This window comes from Cervus canadensis, chromosome 7 (genome assembly GCF_019320065.1).
Source record: "Cervus canadensis isolate Bull #8, Minnesota chromosome 7, ASM1932006v1, whole genome shotgun sequence".
Lineage (NCBI taxonomy): Eukaryota > Metazoa > Chordata > Mammalia > Artiodactyla > Cervidae > Cervus > Cervus canadensis.
Window position 1 is genome coordinate 72,874,221 of NC_057392.1, and position 18,343 is coordinate 72,892,563.

Below are 18,343 nucleotides of genomic sequence, written 5' to 3' on the forward strand. Positions count from 1 at the left end.
CCGGTCCAATTTATGGCTAAATTAAAAAAAAAAAAGTCTCCTACAATGGGCAAGTTGAGGAAGGGCAGGAAATCAATGGCAGCAAACCGGGAGCTCTTAAAGGTTCTCAAGCGCCGAACTCTATGGGAATATCTGACCGGGTTTTAGGTTATTTACAAAGGATTTTTCCTGTCCTACCTACCACTGCTGTGCGATTTTCCCTCAAACAATGGCCATTATCTGAAATAACAGTTCAATGTCACAGATAACAGGCCACCGAAACGAATTAGTCACCACCTCATGTCATTTTCTCCCCCTCCCCACATCCCTCCCTTTTGTTACTATTTTTGTTTTTAAATCAGCATTTTGGGGAAATATAGATCGACTAGATTTACACGTCTATTTGCACTTAGAGAAAACAAAAAGGGACTTGTACCGTCTCTCCGTGTGCAGATGAAGTGGAACATAAATGCGCTTTCCATCCTCTCTCTTCACCCCGCCCCCTCAAGTATCCCTTGACTCGCTTACTTTGCTTAACTTTCCATTGTTGGGCTAAGTTGGATTTTGCCCATTTGTTTTTATGAATGGAGTTTGTGATAAAAAAGCGTTTATTTTCATTTAACCGGTGGATTTCACTAAAATGCCTAAGCTTGGCTAAAGTAAATCCATAGACACTTTTATTTGCCATGCATTCCCTATAGTCTTTCTTCCAGTGTTGTTTCTGGAATGTGTTGATAAAAACAGAACATATATATTAGAAAATCATTAATCACCGGGTATTACTTGTCCCCTCAAACAACATTCATGGGGTTAAAAGTTAAAAAATAATCTGAGTTATCAAAATTTCTTAATTCCACTTTGGGGCGTTCATGATGTTTTAGTTAATGTATTAAAGAATATGACAAAAACTCACGAAACAATCGTCAACCTCTCTCGGCCCAGAATAAGCTATCTGGGGAGGTTATATGCAAATAATGTTTCGGATTTTTAAAGTCCTTCTGAGAAAAATATGATTTAAAAAGTACCGTGCTCTTCTGCTAACCTGTGATAATGGAGGGAATAGAGTACGAATTTCAATGATAATAATAAATACTTAGCAAAAAAACTGGAAACGTCTTTCCCAACTTTTTAGGCTACTGTTTCCTGAGAATTTCTAAACTAATGATATTTAGCATGAGCCACAGTCTCTTTCTTTAAACCTCATCTTCACCCCCTCCAGCAACCCACCCCCATTCTCGGAGCCCACACCCTCACACCCCGAAAACATTTTTCCACCCCATCACTCCCATCCCCCCATACACACACACACACACACACACACACACACACACACACACACTTACACTTGTGCTTTCAGGACACCTAAACAGAGGATATTTCCCTGGGGAAAGAAATCCTGCCTGGCGAGATCTCCCCATTGGTTGTTTACCCGGAGAAATCTACATGTTTAAGGGGGATGGTGCATCCGTAATCAGTCTAACCCTATAGGACTGAGTCTTAGCGACCTTTTTGTGACCTCTCCCGCCAGAGGAGGCTGCTGTCACTTTAAAAATTTACTGAAAGAGGAGCCCGTCTGGCTTCCGATCACTCTGGGGCGGCGGGAGATAGCTCCCTTTCTCCCTCGCCCCGGGTTCTTTCTGGATGGCCGAGCAGATCCTCTTTAAAGAGACAGTTCATGAAATAGAAACCCGGCGGCTGAGCTAGGAGTTGCGAAAGGGGACGATCCCGTGAGGGTCTACGACCAGGAAAGGCGCAGCGGAGGATCAGAAAGGGGGCTAGAGCTCCCCTCGCCTCCCCAGGCCCCCCACCTTTTCAAACTCTCCTCCTCCTGCCTGTATCTCTCCCCACCCCCCCACCCCTTTGGAACCGGGAGAGAGAAGTGGAAGAAGTTTTAGTGGGTTTCAGATAACTTTCATTACACATCGGGCTGATAAGAGCAAGAGAAAGTGAGAAAAGAGGGAGGTGATGTGAACCAGAAGGAATAGCTCGGAGCTCATTTAGGAAGGGGGAAAAAAGCCAAAACACACCAAACTCGGGTCACCCAGACAAGCGGAGACTTCATTTCTGGTCTTAAAAATACACTGTTGGCGGACAATAAATCTGAAACGCGTGGTCCTGGCGAGCAGATCCTAGAGACGGACAAAGTTATCAAAGACCATTCGGAAATCGAGACTCGAGGCTGGTTTTTTTTTTTTTTTTTTTAACATCTCGAAATGTGGCTCGGGATCGTATGAAAGGATTTTCGTGCAGGAAAGCTGGGGGCTGCCGATTATTTTGTTTGTTTTAATTCTTCTGTGATTGCCTTTTATTGCTGAGTTGAGGCCATAGAAATCTTAAGGTAAGAGAACTCACTTAAAAAAAAAAAAAGTCTTGGCGATGTGCATAGTTTGTTACTTGGGACAGTTTCCTGCCTTGGCACCCCTTCTCCGGGGCGCCCCCCGCCCCCCAGGCTTCTTTTCCTACTTGCCCGCTGTCTCGCGGAGCCCTGTGCTTATCTACGTTGCCGGGACTGCCGATTTCCTTGTTCCTTCTGTGCACCGGTGCGGTCTGGACGCGTCTCCGGGGTGGGTCGTCCGGCCTTCGGTGGGTCTCTCTGCCGGCTGTCGGCCCTCCTTTCCTCGCTCTCTTCTCCTCTTTCCCCTCCCTCCGTGTGTCTGTCCGTCGGTATCAGGGACGCAGAAGGTGGGGTTGCCAAAATCTGAATTCCTGGCACCGGCCACGCGACTTTGGAGCCGCTTTCGGCCGAGTTCCACCTTGCCAAGTAACAGCTTTGCTGTCCAACATCGTGTGGTGCTTCGCGAGAAAGTCACATTCGGACCCTTTGGCTAGGTTGTGGGGATTTTTTTTTCTTTCGCTGTTGGTTTTTTGAAAGGGCCTTTCTCTAAAGTCCACCTAAAGGGAATTCTTTTTTTTTTTTTTTTTTAAGCTATCTTTGGAACTTGACAGCTTTTAAAAACACAGGAGTGTGTTAGATGAAATGACGGAAGATGTGTTGTTACTTTATTTTATTCAAGATTTCCGAGACGATTAAGACATTTGGGAGACAAACGCAGTTCTGTTAGCAAATCAAAAGCGAATAATTCACCCGGGGGTCGGGGGCGGGGTGGGGGGGGGAAAGGTTTCTGGAGAAAGTTAAGCTTTTGTCTTGGGGCAAGAATACAGGGAGTAAGAAAGTTAATATGTTGGTGAAATATTTGAATAATCATATTACATATATGTAAAAAGACATTCTTTGGAAATGAACCTGTTTTTAAATTAATTTCACTGTTGACAGTGGCAATGGCAATAATGTTAACACGGAGTAAAATTACACCTAGTCTTTTTATGTGCAGTATATGCAATACTTAACTCTCTGCCCTCGCAAAAAGGGAATACTGGAGAGCTAGGGGGATAGATGATTTTTGACTTTGAAATTAACAAGTTTTCCACGTCTTTCTGCAAATATGAAATGGAACTGGTGTTGCATTTCACTGACTTCACCCTATTTCCTTCATTAACTATTTCTCTAGTGTGTCAGTAGAACTGCTTTTTTTTTTCCTCCCGCTAGTGAAGAAAATAAACAACAAAGATCAACCAGAAATCAAACAAACCAAAAAACAAAACAACTATCCCAACCTTTTACTATTTTAAAGTGTGTATTGCTGTTGTTATTTATAATACTTCCAGACATCTGAGGAGAGGGTGAATCTCAAGTTGCCATTTAAGCTGCTCAGCATTGAGAGTTGAAGAAAACAGCTTAAAGTTTGTAATTTTATCAATGAGAAATTGTTCAAATCTGTTCTCACTAGAGAGGCTATTTAATATAGATTTTGTGTTGTTCTTAGTGTGAAAGGTGTCCTTGAAAAAGACTTGATGTGTGTGGATATGTGTGTGTGTGTGTGTAGCAATTATTACTCCTATCTTATGTTTCAATTTTTCTTTTTAAAATTATGGGACTACTTACTGCCCTTTAATTGCCTCATGGCCAAAGGCATATTCATAATGCCTCTTGACTAGGGCCCTCAGAGCACTGGGCTTCTTGAAGTTTGTGGTGAGTTAACCACTTGAATCTGTAACTGAGTGATTACCTGAATTCTGTGCAAAATTGCTTTTGGTCTATACACACCAGAGTTTAGTTTTAACTTTTACAGGTATAGATACAGCAGAGTTCTGAGGGGGAGGGGGTTATTTAATTCATCAATTAATGTTCTGGACTATAGTGTTTAGTCTTTGATAGGAAACGTCCTCAGGTTTGGGTTAACTGATTGACATTAACATTACCAGACTTTCTAGTTATTCACCATCAGGTCAACAACTCTGCAGCTTTTAATATTGGTGTTTAACAACATTGCTGCTAGTGAATCTGAATAGCCTCCTTTAAGTAGACACAACTTTAAAAATGGACATTTCCCATTTCAGTTTTAGTTTAATAGGTATCCTGAATAGTGATTAATATTTAACATAGGTCAAATGTAAAATCTCATGAAAAATAACAATACATAACCATATATAATGATGGCAATTTATTACAATATTTGTATATATTTTTTACTTGTTCACAAGCCAGTTTTGGTGTTTAACTTACAAAACATTAAACTGAAATATGCATTGGCATAGGGTACCTAAAACTTTAGGTTGACATATTTTGCACAAGTGTTTACCAATTATTTATTTTCATTTGTTTTTCTTTGGTCAGTAGCATCAATGAGACAGATCTTACTCTCTTCTTCAGATAAGGGTGTGATTTGTTTCATTGTAGTGCAATACAAACTAAAAAGGAATTTGACAATATTTAGATTAAAGTTTTAAATTGCATTAAAGTACAAAAATGTGAAAGTATATACTTACAAGGGAAGACTATCTTAACATAAAATATTGACCTCTACAGTTTAGAAATATTATGTTAATATATGGTGTTCAATATTTTTTTTTGTAAAAATCACGTTGACAAAATAGCACTCTTTTATGCAAAATAAGGAATCTGACATTTTTGAAACCAATTGATCAGTTTCTGTAGTAATTTACAATTGCTTTGTTCCTTTAAAAGCAGTACCGCTGCCACTTCTAAGATAACTTACTATTATTCCTTCTGTATTAATGTGCATGATGTCTGACTTCTTTTCTCATAAGGATTCGAAGTAGGAAACATACATTTGAATAAAATATTTTCAAGCAATTAATTATTCTAATGAATGAACTGATATAGAAATCGATTGTTCTCATCTTCTTCTTTCTAGATCTTAGATGAGTTTTGCAATGTGAAGTTCTGCATAGATGCTAGTCAACCAGATGTAGGAAGCTGGCTCAAGTACATCAGGTTCGCTGGCTGTTATGATCAGCACAACCTCGTTGCATGCCAGATAAATGATCAGGTATGTTGTAAAGATTTTCTTGTCTTTCTTGGAGAGCACTAAAGTATCAGTGAAGCCTGAAGAATAAAAATAACAGTGAGTTGCAGCAGACCCTTGTGGCCTGTTTTTTGATATGGTGAAAGGTAATGCCCAAATATAAGATGCAGAATAAAGTAATTTTCAGTATTACTTTCTTTCAGTACTTCTTTTTTGGGTAGTTTCTTTACTTTGTGCTAGTAAAACTTCAGAAATGCTCTAGTCGTCTGTGTATGACTGAATGATTTAAAAACTGAATACTACTTATTAATAGTTATTCTTTACCAGTTTTTCTTTGCCTTCATAATAAGGAGTCATTCATACAAAGTACTGAACTAATCAAGAACACTGAATTTTTGCAGAAATTGCAAGTGATACACTTGAAATATATAGATTTTATTTTAAATAGTACGTAGATATAGATGTATGATCTATGTGTGCGCTTATCTGATTATGCATTTGGTTTGCTTAATTATAAACAAGAAACACTTTTAGATTAATCAAATACATTTTCTGTTGTTGTTGATGTGAATAGTTTGAAAGTATCACTGCTGGAAATTGCTTTATGGAAGCTCATGCAATGAGGTTAACTTTAATAATAATGACTACGAAACAAGATCATGAAAATATCATGAAACATATTTTGCACTCAATAAAGTAAGGTTATGAATCTTGTAACTTAGTATGATAATACCTAAAACAACAAGAAGTTCAACCTGTTAATTTGTGTTTTATAAACATCATTGGGTTAGATTATAATTATACTATCATCATTTATTTCTTTTAAACCAATGGTTACCTAAATCAAGTATGTTTCAAAGATCATATTAAATTGGTTGCTTGGCAAATCTACTATAAAAATCACCACCAAGAAAAAGAAAAGTTTAAATTAGATGTTTCCAATTGAAAGCTGGTAAGTAATGGTAGCATCATATGGTCTATGACTCTATTTCAATCATTGTTATGAGATTATTCTTTGGCATTTTACCAGCTACCAGATAATTTTTACTGACTAACCTGTATAAGAGGTAGTAAATTATAAAATTCACTTTAAATGGGAATCATTTAAAAATCTTCAACGTATATCAAAAGTAATAAACCAATTGTTTTTTCCCTTGCCGTAAGAAAACAAGAGGCATTATTGGAACAAAGTAGGTCATTATTAAATTACCTATTGCTTATGAACAGAAAATATCCCAAGTCTATCATATGAGTTACTGTCACCATCAACAACAAACATTTTTTGAGCACTGACTATTTTGTCGATGTGGGAAATACCTAGGTATTATAAATGGATGAATTGTGCATGTGATGTTTCTTTAAAAAGTAACTTGAACTCCTCAAAAGGCAGTTTTAAGATGAAATAATATAATTATATCATAGTAATTATTTGGTATTCATATTTACTGACAATAAGAGCTAGTTCCTTAAACAGACAAAACTGTTGTAGGACTGGTGAAAAGATGGTTTGAAGAATGAGACTTGTGGATAATGTATTTTTTTTCATTTAATATTTATGTCTAAATTTTTTTTATAAATATGCTTTTGTCCTTGGGAGTTGTGATTACATTAAAAAGGGAAACTATTTTGTTATTCATAAGTATGAATTAGTTTGCTTATTAGAGTAGGCATTTATAATTTTCATGTGGTTACTTTTGAGGTTCACATTGTAAAATGCATTGCTTTCAAAAGAAAATATGCTGGTCTCATATCTTAATGAATAACATGTTTATGTATTTTAACTGAAGAATCAAGGAAACTAGCTAATTAGGAAAATCATAAAAGACCAATATTAGACATATACTATTATTTCTGTAAGTTCTCATTTTAAACTTACGTATTATGCTGGCAGAAATCTAAAATGGTAACAGAGTGCATATCAAATAACATAGTTGTGAAATTGACATTATATGGTCAAGTAAGTTCACCCATAAACAAGAGAAGAAAGTCAGAAGTAAAAGTCAGATTTGTGTGATAGGCATATATGCATACAATCATACTTAACCCAGTTTACAAAAGAGAGCAGACACCAAAATAGTGTATGTATATATTATAAACATACTCATCTTTAAGTCTATATGCATCTTTTCTAAAAGTCATTTAAGACTGGCAATTCCAGTCAGCTTTGAAATGTGAATGATAAAAGAGCTGACTAAAGAGATTCTCTAGGTCTATTTTTTCACTCTTTTCCGTGAGGAATAGGAGCTGCCAAATGGTGAATAAGCATAACTCATCACTTAATGAACACTCCCATTGTGTGAGATATTTAATATCCAGGTATAAAGAGACACCCTAGATCAGGAGTAATTATGAAACATGAACAACATCAACTCACCTGCCCAACACAAAAGCAAATGAAGCACTCGACCAGAAACTGTAAAAAGTGTTTCTCTTTGCTCTGATTCTTAGATACAGCTCAAGTTTATAAAATGAATTTTAAATAAGTCCAGGACTATAAAAAAGAAGAATTTTGGAGGAATCGTTCAACTACAAGCTAGACACTGTGATAATTAGGTTACCTAGCGAAGAAAGATGACCTAAAATAAAAAAGAGGGTATAAATTACATATCTTTACTTTTGCAAAGATATGCATTTTTTAAAATTCTATTATTAAAGATCAAGTTTAGTCAATTTGGATCAGTTTTATAATGATGTGAAGGAGTTTTGTAAAACAGAAAGAATGTGTCTGCTGAAGATGATAATGCAGTTTGGTAATAGTGGTACAGTCAGAACATGCATCCTGGGTAAAACTCATATTTGATTTGTTTGGGGGTGATGAAGTACTTAGAAACAGCCTGGATTTTGATTTTCAGGTAAAGTTGATAAAGGATGTAATCTGTTTTGTATCATAAAAACAAAGGCTATTCAGTGAACATTTTCCTAATACCTCTCTACAAGCATTTTATTTGAGGGGATTTTCGTGAGTTTAAATCTTCCAATAGAATTCTGCAAGTTGTTTTATTGCAGATTTTTTTTTTCCAGGCCAGAGTGAGCTTTGTGGCAGCTTGCTTTCTTGACAGTGCTCCCTAGAAGACTCAAGTTTGTTGTTTTTAGATATCTTTTTCATTGCATGTTTTCAGAATTGTTGCAGTGACTTTTTTTGGAGATAGAAATTCTGAAAACACTGGCACCCTTGATAAACCATAATTTCTAAGTAGCTGCAGCTTCTGACTAATATCCTTATTCCCCCCTGAAAATAGTATATTAACTATAGTAATTTACCTTTGTGAATGAAGGCTGCACCAAAGACACTAGTAAATTAAGTCACACTCTAGTCATAAAAGAGTAGATCCACTAAAAACACCCAAGGTTCTTTATCCTTGAAATCCTAATTATCTTTTCCCTTATTCCATAAAGTTTCTTTACAGTGTTACATAGCTACACTGCTATGGCACAGCTTTTAGCTGGAAATATTTACTGAGAGAGACAATGCTTCAGTACAGTATTTTTGTATTTTAACCGTCTGAATTGTTCCTGGTTGTGGGTACGGGCCTGGCACTGGGAAGTAGCTCAGGGCAGGAGCAGAGGCAGAATGTTGGACGATGAAAGTTCTTTCCAGAAGAGGTCCTCAAGAGGACCAAATGTGCAGAGGAAGCATGAAAATCATTTATCAATTATTTAGAAGTTTCATTACAAATGAAAGCACTCATATGTCTAATGTCAGGTATACCAAACACCTAGATGATTTACTGAGTGTTTTGTTTTTTTAAAATCTGGATTCTCTGATGTCCTTTTTTTTTACGTCTTGTCGATTCCTTACTTTTACACCCATTCTGATGGATGGGTAGAGCATGTTGCGTTAGGTTTGGTCTCACCCCACTCCCACCTTTGCCTCCGTTCTTGGAGAAGTTTCCTCAGACCTCCATGTTGCCATACCCATCACCTAGATTAAAGGCAAGAAGATCCACAACCCACGCCCGCCCCCTAGCACCTTCCCATTAGGCCAGCTCTTATCTCGGACATGTTCACAAGCTTAGTGTACTTATGAAATAGCTCTCTGGACACAAGTTTTCCTCTAATACTTCTTCGTGGTGAAATCATTTTGATTGTAATCAGACAGTTCGCAAAGGCCCTATTTGTGAAAGTGAACTTTTTCGACTGACACAAGACTTACCTTTCCTCTCATGATTCCAAGAGCAATCTGGGCATGTACTTTGGGCTAATGTTTTATAGCTATGTGTGTATTTTGCACCACAGAAAGGAACACACTTTTATTCAAGCTCCTGGCCTGCCCTAACATGGTCTACAAGTGGAATAAAGTTCTCAGGAACCCAAGACATTATTAATCTTGTCATTTACACAAGGTGATAAGTCCTTTCATTTTTAAACAGGCCCTTGACAGCTGGTATTTAGTAAGTAGACCAAGAGAAGTCTGCCGTTCACTCTAAAGAAAGCGAAATGCGTCGATAAGAGATTATCTAATGCCCAATGTATATTTTGAAGAAGTAAGACCTAGAAGAAAGAGTGCCCCTCAGAGAATGCATAGTCAGAATTCCCTGAAGGGATGCTGCCAGCTCCCTTGTGGTTGAGGAACAGCAGCAAGATCCTACAGTGTTTTCAGCTGGAATAGGCATTGTTCTCGTTTGTGCTTTACCTTATAAAGTTTTAACTGCTTCCAGGACCATCATGGCTGAGTGGCACACCCTCCCTCCCTCTCCTTGGGTCCAAGTCAATGGTGCTATCAGCCTCCTGGGACACTACAACAGTATTATTATTGCAGGCTTATTATAGGCTCGATTATCAAGTTATTTTCTTTGGCTTTTAGAAAAAAAAAAGCATGCCTGCATCATTCAATTAATGCAATTTGTGCAAAAAAGCAGGGGAGATCAACTACATAAAAGCAGAATGTAGTATCTTAGTCTCTTTCTACTTTTTAAACATGTTTGCATCAAGTGTCAGGTAATTCGTTAATTTGCTCTTCCTTTAGAAGGATTTCTGTCCGCATTTTCTATGACCTCTTTTGATGTTAAAATTATTATTGGCTTTGGCCATTTTCTTTGCTTTGTTTTTAAGTCAAGTTCCACTTTTATACCAAAGTTATGCTCTGCTGTTTTAAGATGAATGCCAGCTGGCATTACCCAGAGACTGGCTTTGTGAACGGTGCCTAAGCGGACTTTGAGGGGGTGTCGTCTGGCTGATAAGTTGCTTCCTTCACCCAAAGATGAAACTGTCTCAGACATAGTTTGTCATTTGCGATTCACATGATAAAACAAATAAATCCCCTCCCCCCCAAAAGGCTTCCATCATGTAATTGTGCCCAGCACACAGACCTGTCATAGCACTACAGAAGGTAGGAATTTTTATGAAGATTGATAAAGCATGTGAGTTCACTAAAAAGATGATCTGTGCATTTTAAGTAATTCATGTTTGTATGTACACAACATTTTATATACAGGAGGATCTCAAAGCATCACACCCATACCAGAGTCTAGCTATTTCTGGAATAGCACCAAAAAGTTAGGTGTCAGAATAGATCACAAGCCATCAAAGAGGAAAACGTGTTGGTTAAGAACACAAGAAATGTCTCCAGCCTAGTTAAAAACCCAAAGATCTTTAGTTTCCTCTCTTTTTGAGCAGTCTGAAACTGTTGAGGATAATCAGTTGCATAGAGTCAGACAAAATGGCCATATTAAAGACAGGTGGCTAATGAATATTTCTTGCAGGGTCTATAGCGTGATCTTTAGAGGTTATTTAACAAGATGCTTGCAAAGCTTCCAGGCTGGTTACACAACAAGCTCCAGGTCTAATAATAAGTGGATCTTTGTCACTTGCCCTATTCTTGCAAACTAGAATCAACAGGCAATTCTCTCTGTTTTATTTCATCCAATAAATTACACTTGGCTTTCTTTTCATGTTATTATGGAAGAAATAAAAATGTGTGTGTGGTGGGGGGCTTCTTCTCCATTAATATTTTTGTTCTGAAAGTAGCTAGTGTATATATATATATATATATATATATATATTTCTGGTTTGAAAGCAGATACAGCAAGACCTGTACCTGATATTTCTCTGTTAATATTTTCTAGCCTTTATACTGTTACCTTGAAGACAAATTCAGAATACTGTGTCTTTGGAGAAACTAAGAATGGTTTGCTTTAGCAAAGCTTGGCCATGACAGTGTTTCCATTTTGTCGGACAAATTTCTTTGCATTCTATTATTAATCTCTGTCTGCTGAATACACTTTTTGTTATCTCTTTTTAATCAGGATTAGAATGTGTAATAGGGTCCTTCTTTTAGAGGTGAAAAAACTTAACACCACTCCTGCCCTCCAGAATTGGGGTTCTCCACATTGCTGTGGATAGATCAGGGGTCTAGAGCACCCTTCCTAAAGCCAGCACGTGTGCACGCGTTGTCTCTGTGGGCTAGGTGTTACCTCTGCAGCACCAAGACTGACAGATGTGTTTATATCAAATATTGACTTTGTTCAGATGTGCAAACTGTCACTTACCTCCCCTCCCACCCAGCCTCTAAATGTTAAAGCTCCATTCACCTTTTCCTAGTCTCAGACTGGTATGAAGCTGTAGAAAATAAAGCATTCAGGCTGAATAGTGGTAGTTGGGAGAGAAGGAATCAACTATCTACTTCAAAGTGAAAAGACAGAAAAGACAGCAATAGTCTGAAAAAGTTGTCTCAGTACAGATTTTGCAGGGAGTACATTTCTCTATTTTTTCAATTATTACAACTTCCTGAATAGGTTGAAGGTCACTCATAATTCACACTTCTGCCATTTTCAGACATGCCAAATGTAGTCTATTAAGCATAAATAAAACTTCCAGTGCTTGACCAGGAAAAATAAACGGGAATTCATAACAATGAGTCCTTGTTCATCTTTTTAAAAGTAAATGATGTGTTTTCTTTCTTTCTTGTTTTCCCTCTTGTGCACTGAATTTTTCTTCTGTCTCAGTAGTGCGAGCATAATACTTTAAATCGATCCAGGCATAGCAAACCAGACAGCAAGTCTGGTCTGACAGATTCTAGATTTTTCTATTTTATAAGATTATAAACAAGAACCCACATTATTACCATTTATAAATACAAATGGTAGCCATCATCAGTTTGATGGAGGACTTGGTTGAACACAGGCTCTGACAGTATAAAAGAGAATTAATCTGAAAGTCGTCTATATCCTATTACCTCTCCTATCAGAATGCTTATAGTGTCCATACCTTCTTTAGTGACTGTACTCTTGGGCTTAAATAACAAAAGAAAATGAATATTTAATAAAGTATGATTAATTTCAGCTCCAACTGTACATAATAAATTGTTATATATAGCATATATTACATATAATATGCAATTTATAAAATATATAACTTTTATGGTATATAATTAGAATTAATCATATGCCATTAAATATTAATTTATATTAATATAATAAATCACTGATTTTTAAAAGTTCCCTCAAACATATACTTCATCACATTTGTAAATCACATATAAAATATATATAACATATCCAAGCACATATGTACTTATATATAATATTATATGAAAATATAACTTTTGGCTGTCTAAATTTGCTAAATCAAATCCACATCGCCACTGCCTTTCACCTTTAGCTTAGCCTTAACTGAACAGATATCCTTTTGACATTTGGAACCATTACAAGGTTTGATTAAAACAAATTAAAACAAATAACCAATTTCTATATACATGTATAATGTTATATTTATGCCTTAAATTGTGAATTTCACCAGTAGTAAAAGTGAACAATTTGGGAGATTTCGAGTTTTATCTTCAAATATCTGAATTATTTAGAATTTTTAAAAAACGTTTATAGAATTTCCACTAGTGTGTTGTTTTTAGCAAGTTTTAAAAATAAAAGAATACATAAAGATCTGTTAAAACATTTACCATAATATTTATTCTTATAAATTAAAGTGTTCAGAGATCCAGATATAAAATCCATACTTACAAGGATAAAGATAAAAAGCTCTCTGGAAATATTAAAAAGAGTCCAGCAAGATATTGGGAAAATTATATTTTTTCTGTGAATGAAAAGACCATCTTAACTTTCAAAAGTTTCTATGAGTTAGGTCATGTTCATAACATGTTGTATTTCTGTACATGTTAGCTACCAAAAAGAAAAGTCTAAAGGAGTTAACATAGTTTTAAAATGTTTATCATGACTTTTAAAAAATGGAATTCTCATATAATCCTCTTTTTTTTAGACTGTAAGGCCCTATTCCTCTATTTTTCACCTTATAATGGGAGGAGTTGTTTCCCTTCTTAAAGAGCATTCTGAGAGAGACCCAGCAAAATAATAAATCAACAACCTTTTTATATCCATTCCAACTTTTTCTAAGTGTTTGAGACTTTTGAGTCCCTCTTTAAATACTTGAGTTGAATTCATCACAGAATCCCAGATCCAGGACATTTTTATTTTGGTTCCAGATAGCTTTTTCCATAAAACCCCCTGATGGAAGAGACCTGTTAACTCTTTTATGGAATTTAACAGAGGAATTGATTCCCTTCCATTTTTCTCAAACACAAAATACAGAGAGGTTATATTAATAGTGTCTCTGCTCCTGGTACCTAACTCAGATGACCTATAGTTCATAGGGCTGCAATATAGTTGAAGTTTTGAGAATATACTGATTTTAAAGATGTTATAATTATATTTTTATAAGCATGGTCGAGCATACTTAATAGACAAACCTGCGGGAGAAACTGCATAAAGCACTTAGGTTTTTAATTATATTTTTTGTTTGCCTAAAAGACCTATTTTATAACATAAAAACATAGATGTGATATCTTATTTTCTGAAAGGCTTGATTCCACCAGCATTACATTCCATTTTCCCCCCACATAATTGTTTTGAGGCAACAAATTATCATTATGTTTTCATTTAAACTACTCCTTTCACTTCCCAAATGCCTGTTGGTATATTATTATTGCTAGGACGTAAACCAACTTTATATGTGGACATCTCTGAATCCAAGTATTCAGATTATACTTTGGGGCCACTGCAATTATAAGAGGAAAGACATAATTTTACTTAAGTCTCTTTAAGATCTAAAGACATGAGATATGATGAAATGGCAAGTGGTAGCAACACCTTGAAAAAAAGCGCTGGATTTCTAAGGGTGGTAGATGGGATTTCAAGCACATTCTTATGTGATATGAGGAAGCATGCCCAGAATCTGCCCTCATTAGGTCGGGCTCTTGCCAGATCTTTTCAAACCTCAGTTTCATGAGCACCATAAAAATTCACTTAAAATCGAAAAGAACACCCTGAAGTTAAAACCCACACTGCCTAGCCTTGCCTTTCGTGGCCTGGAATGTCACCTTTTACCTCCAGTAAATAAAGCCAACATCAACACTCTTCCGTGTCTTTTATTTTTTATGCACTCAGTATTCTTCGCATGACAATTTGGACACTTAAAGGGAAATTACAGTAGTGATCTATGTCCCGGCAGAGAATTGTCTTTCTAATATATAGTTACAACGTATCCATCAGTTTCTTTTGTTTCTTGGACTGTTCACACTGGATTGAGTAAATCTAAAATGGAATTAAAAGAGACATGATAAATAGTGGACGCCAAAGAAATAATGATATCATAATACTTTCTTCCAGTGATCTGACTTGTGTGTCTCTGCAGCATTCCCCAACACAGACAATTGTACCATTTTACGGTCTTGTGGGATATTGTCTCTTTAACCTCACTGTTTCCGAGAAGCCACCGAAAAGTTCTAATATGTCACAATTCAAATGTCAACATGTTGTTGGAAAGGAAGCTAATAAGTTAAACCTTTGAGAGATGCCAAAAGAAGAGGTGATTCAAACTGTTGAGAGAAGTCCATTGTTTTCTAAGGGGAACTGGGACTCTAGAATGAAACAAGGTACTAACAAGCGTTTAACTGGAAGGTTTAGGGAGAAAAAAAGCAAATGAACACATTTTTTTTTTTTTTAACCTGGTAACTTTTTGAGCAGTCTGTTCCTCTCAATGTACTTCCAAAGAAAGGAAAATATGAATGTTACGGTTAATAAGATACGAACTATAAATTCTCTGGTTTTTATAGAATCAGCACATAACAAGGAGTTATTTTCCTAAGATAGTCTGGATTCTATCTATGGATAGAGATAAAGAATCTTAGGTCATATCCTATTAGAGGAACATTTTAGGTCATATTATATTAGAGGAACATTTTATGTTTGGCATCATTTTCTGTAAACCAGCTTCATGTGGTTAAATTACTGTTGCGTGACAAAAAAATGATTCTATTTTGACAGGAAAGAAACTAAGCAGAAAATACTCCTCATTGAGTTATTTTTTGAATTTAACACAGTTTTGTACTCTGGTCTTTTTAAAGAAAAATAAACAATTGGAGTTTAGAGCCACCTACTGGAATGAAGAGGCACGTACTTTTGTTTAATGTCCTCTGCTTTTCGAAAGATAAACAAATAAATATAATTAAAGTTCTGCACATTTCTTTTTATCTCATAAGACATTAAATTACTCAACCTTTCTCAGTTTGAACTATTAAGTGATCCTGCAAGAAACCACAGTTAGAGCAGTTTTCTCAAAGTAGATCCTTCCCTTTTCTTAGCAGGGTATGCCAATTTGTGTTATGTGATTTTTCACCTTATTGCATTGAGACTGAGCAGAATTGAATCTCTGATTTTGTTGTTGTTATTGTTACTTTTGGTGGAATTTATATGTATGTGTGTGTTTGTATGTGAATGTAATTATTCTCATTTAAGAATTTTTGTTTAATACATAATCTTAGAATTAAAAATTAAAAACCTTTTGTGTTAAAATGAAAAAGCACCTTAAACATGTTCATGATTAAGTCATTTTTATATTGAGATATAATTGATATATCCATTATATTAGTTTCAGGTATGCAACATAATGATTTGATGTTTATATATGTTGCAAATCAGAACTAAATGCCTTTATAAATGAAGAAACCCTGAAGCCTGGACAAGTAAATTGGGCAATGACTTACCTAAGGTCACTGAGCTGGTCAGGGAAAAGGTAGGCAGCTCTTGGAAATTATAGGTCAGGATTTTTTCCATACTTGCCACACTGCTTTTAGTCAGTCATTAATGGATTTATTCAACCCTTCCTCTCATCAACATTTTGTGTGAAAGTAAGAGGAATAAGCACCACCCCCAAACCCTGGTAAAAGAATCAATTGAAAGCATAATGCTTGCTTTCAAAGAGTGGGATCAGGAGCTGGGTCTTGAAGGCAGGTCCTGGATCTGTGAGTATCACTTTTGATTGATAAAAGAGGGATGCAGTGTTTTAAAAAAGAAACACTCTCTTTTAAAACTATGTTTTTTTTTCAGATCTTTTCATGATTCTTTATGTTGGGTCCCTCCAGACTGTTGCCTTAAAAGCACCTTGTTGAGAACGTGCTACTTTTGAGAACATGGTCAAGAAGGGGAGGTAATTCTGTCCCTGCCAGCCTTTGCCCAGCCATGGCTGGATAATACAGGGCACAGGCATCAATCAGCTGTGCATGGTTCACCAGAGTAAGGAATTCAGAGAAGGGATCATCTTTTCTCTGGTGATCTCTTCATGTCTCTTAAACATCATCATAAATAAATGTTTAAATTCTTGGTTAAACATTTCACAAGGTGAATGTGACACAGCAAGCCTTGCATTTAGAAAATTTGACTTGTCAAGTGGGAGTTGGAAAAAGATTTGTGAATTGGCATGAGAGTCCCAGCTTTCCGTTCGTCATCAGAGGGCTAATTTTCAGTGTATAAAACAGGAAGTCGTAGTTCTTTCGATGAAAATGAAAAGGAGTATTTTGTTAAAATATGGGGAAATGAACAGTTATCTTCGTGTATATCTTGCCCTTTCTTAACATTCACGTCTCTTTCTCTTTCCCACGTTCGTTGTCTTTTGAAGATATTTTATAGAGTAGTCGCAGACATCGCACCAGGAGAGGAGCTCCTGCTGTTCATGAAGAGTGAAGACTATTCCCATGAAACCATGGCGCCAGATATCCACGGTCAGTACCACTCACCCTGCCGTCCGCCCCACCCTCACCTGGAGATTGTGATGGAGCCTGTCAAAGGATCCATCACGCTTGGTGTCTGTCAGTTTCCCTGGCTAGTCATTATCAGCTTTACAAATTCTGTCCCCTAGAGTGCCTATTTTCTTAGTGTGACACCTGGCTAATATTACAGTGAAGCTAAAGTAAGCAGAGGTCTTTTCTGAAATGGAGGTCAAAGGAATTTTGAATATCTGGACTGAGATATCACATAAGTAAACCTTTTGTCAATGCCTTAGACGCTGGTGAGAGTACTTTCACGCTACCAAAGACATTTCAGGGAGCTTGGTTTGGGGCTTTTGAAAATCTCGCAGTTGTTCCTCCCACTTAATATTCTACTACTGGAAAAAAAATATTTCTGCTTGAGTAAAATCCTAGCCAGCATGATCACATGGGAGGCAGCTGTAGGGTGGGAAAAAAGTACAGATGAGGAAATTTTAGAGTCAGAGGAATTTGTATTTGTCAGGGACCTATTCTAAATCAAAGAAGGTGGCATAAAAAAGAATTTTGATGATTCGTGATGTATATTCAGGTGAGAGTAAAAGGGAATTTTATTTGTATGGATTTGTATTATTGGGATGAGCACTTAATATTTTTTTCTTTCCTGTTTCTCTCTCTTAATACAATGGGGCTTCATTCAGCATAATCTAGTGGTGTCTTTAGAGTGTTTCATAGTTGGAAGGATCAGTAGGAAGGGGTACCCATCCCAGCTTACCTGAAAGGTTGATTTGGGGCTGGCTGCATTTCCCATCTGGCTGGCATTGCCAACAGGAGAACCTTAGCTTCAGCTTCTGCATCTCCTGTGGAGGAAGCTACCACTGTTGGCTGACTCCTTCCTTTAACATTTTTTACTTTGGCTAAGCTGCATTCTGCCTCTTTGTAGATTTATACCAGTTGTATTTCGGGGAGCCTTTTGGAAATTGTTTTCCTCTTAAAAACTGTAACAAGTAAGTGGTGTCAGAAACCCAGACTTGCCAGCTATCCTGGT

General features: G+C 36.5%; 1 protein-coding gene across 12 annotated transcripts in view; it reads left to right on the forward strand.

Moving 5' to 3' along the window:
- Nucleotides 1–18,343, forward strand: part of MECOM (MDS1 and EVI1 complex locus) — a 607,963-nt gene that overhangs the window by 539,939 nt on the left and 49,681 nt on the right. For 6 of the 12 annotated variants that reach the window (XM_043473798.1, XM_043473791.1, XM_043473792.1 and 3 more), the window contains exons 3-4: nt 5,196–5,330; nt 17,211–17,313. In XM_043473798.1, coding sequence (XP_043329733.1) covers nt 5,196–5,330; nt 17,211–17,313 — 238 coding nt within the window. Of the gene's footprint in view, nt 1–2,183; nt 2,318–2,380; nt 2,563–2,631; nt 2,809–5,195; nt 5,331–17,210; nt 17,314–18,343 lie in introns of those variants that run through there. The other 6 variants (XM_043473799.1, XM_043473795.1, XM_043473802.1 and 3 more) reach the window with 6 other exon arrangements.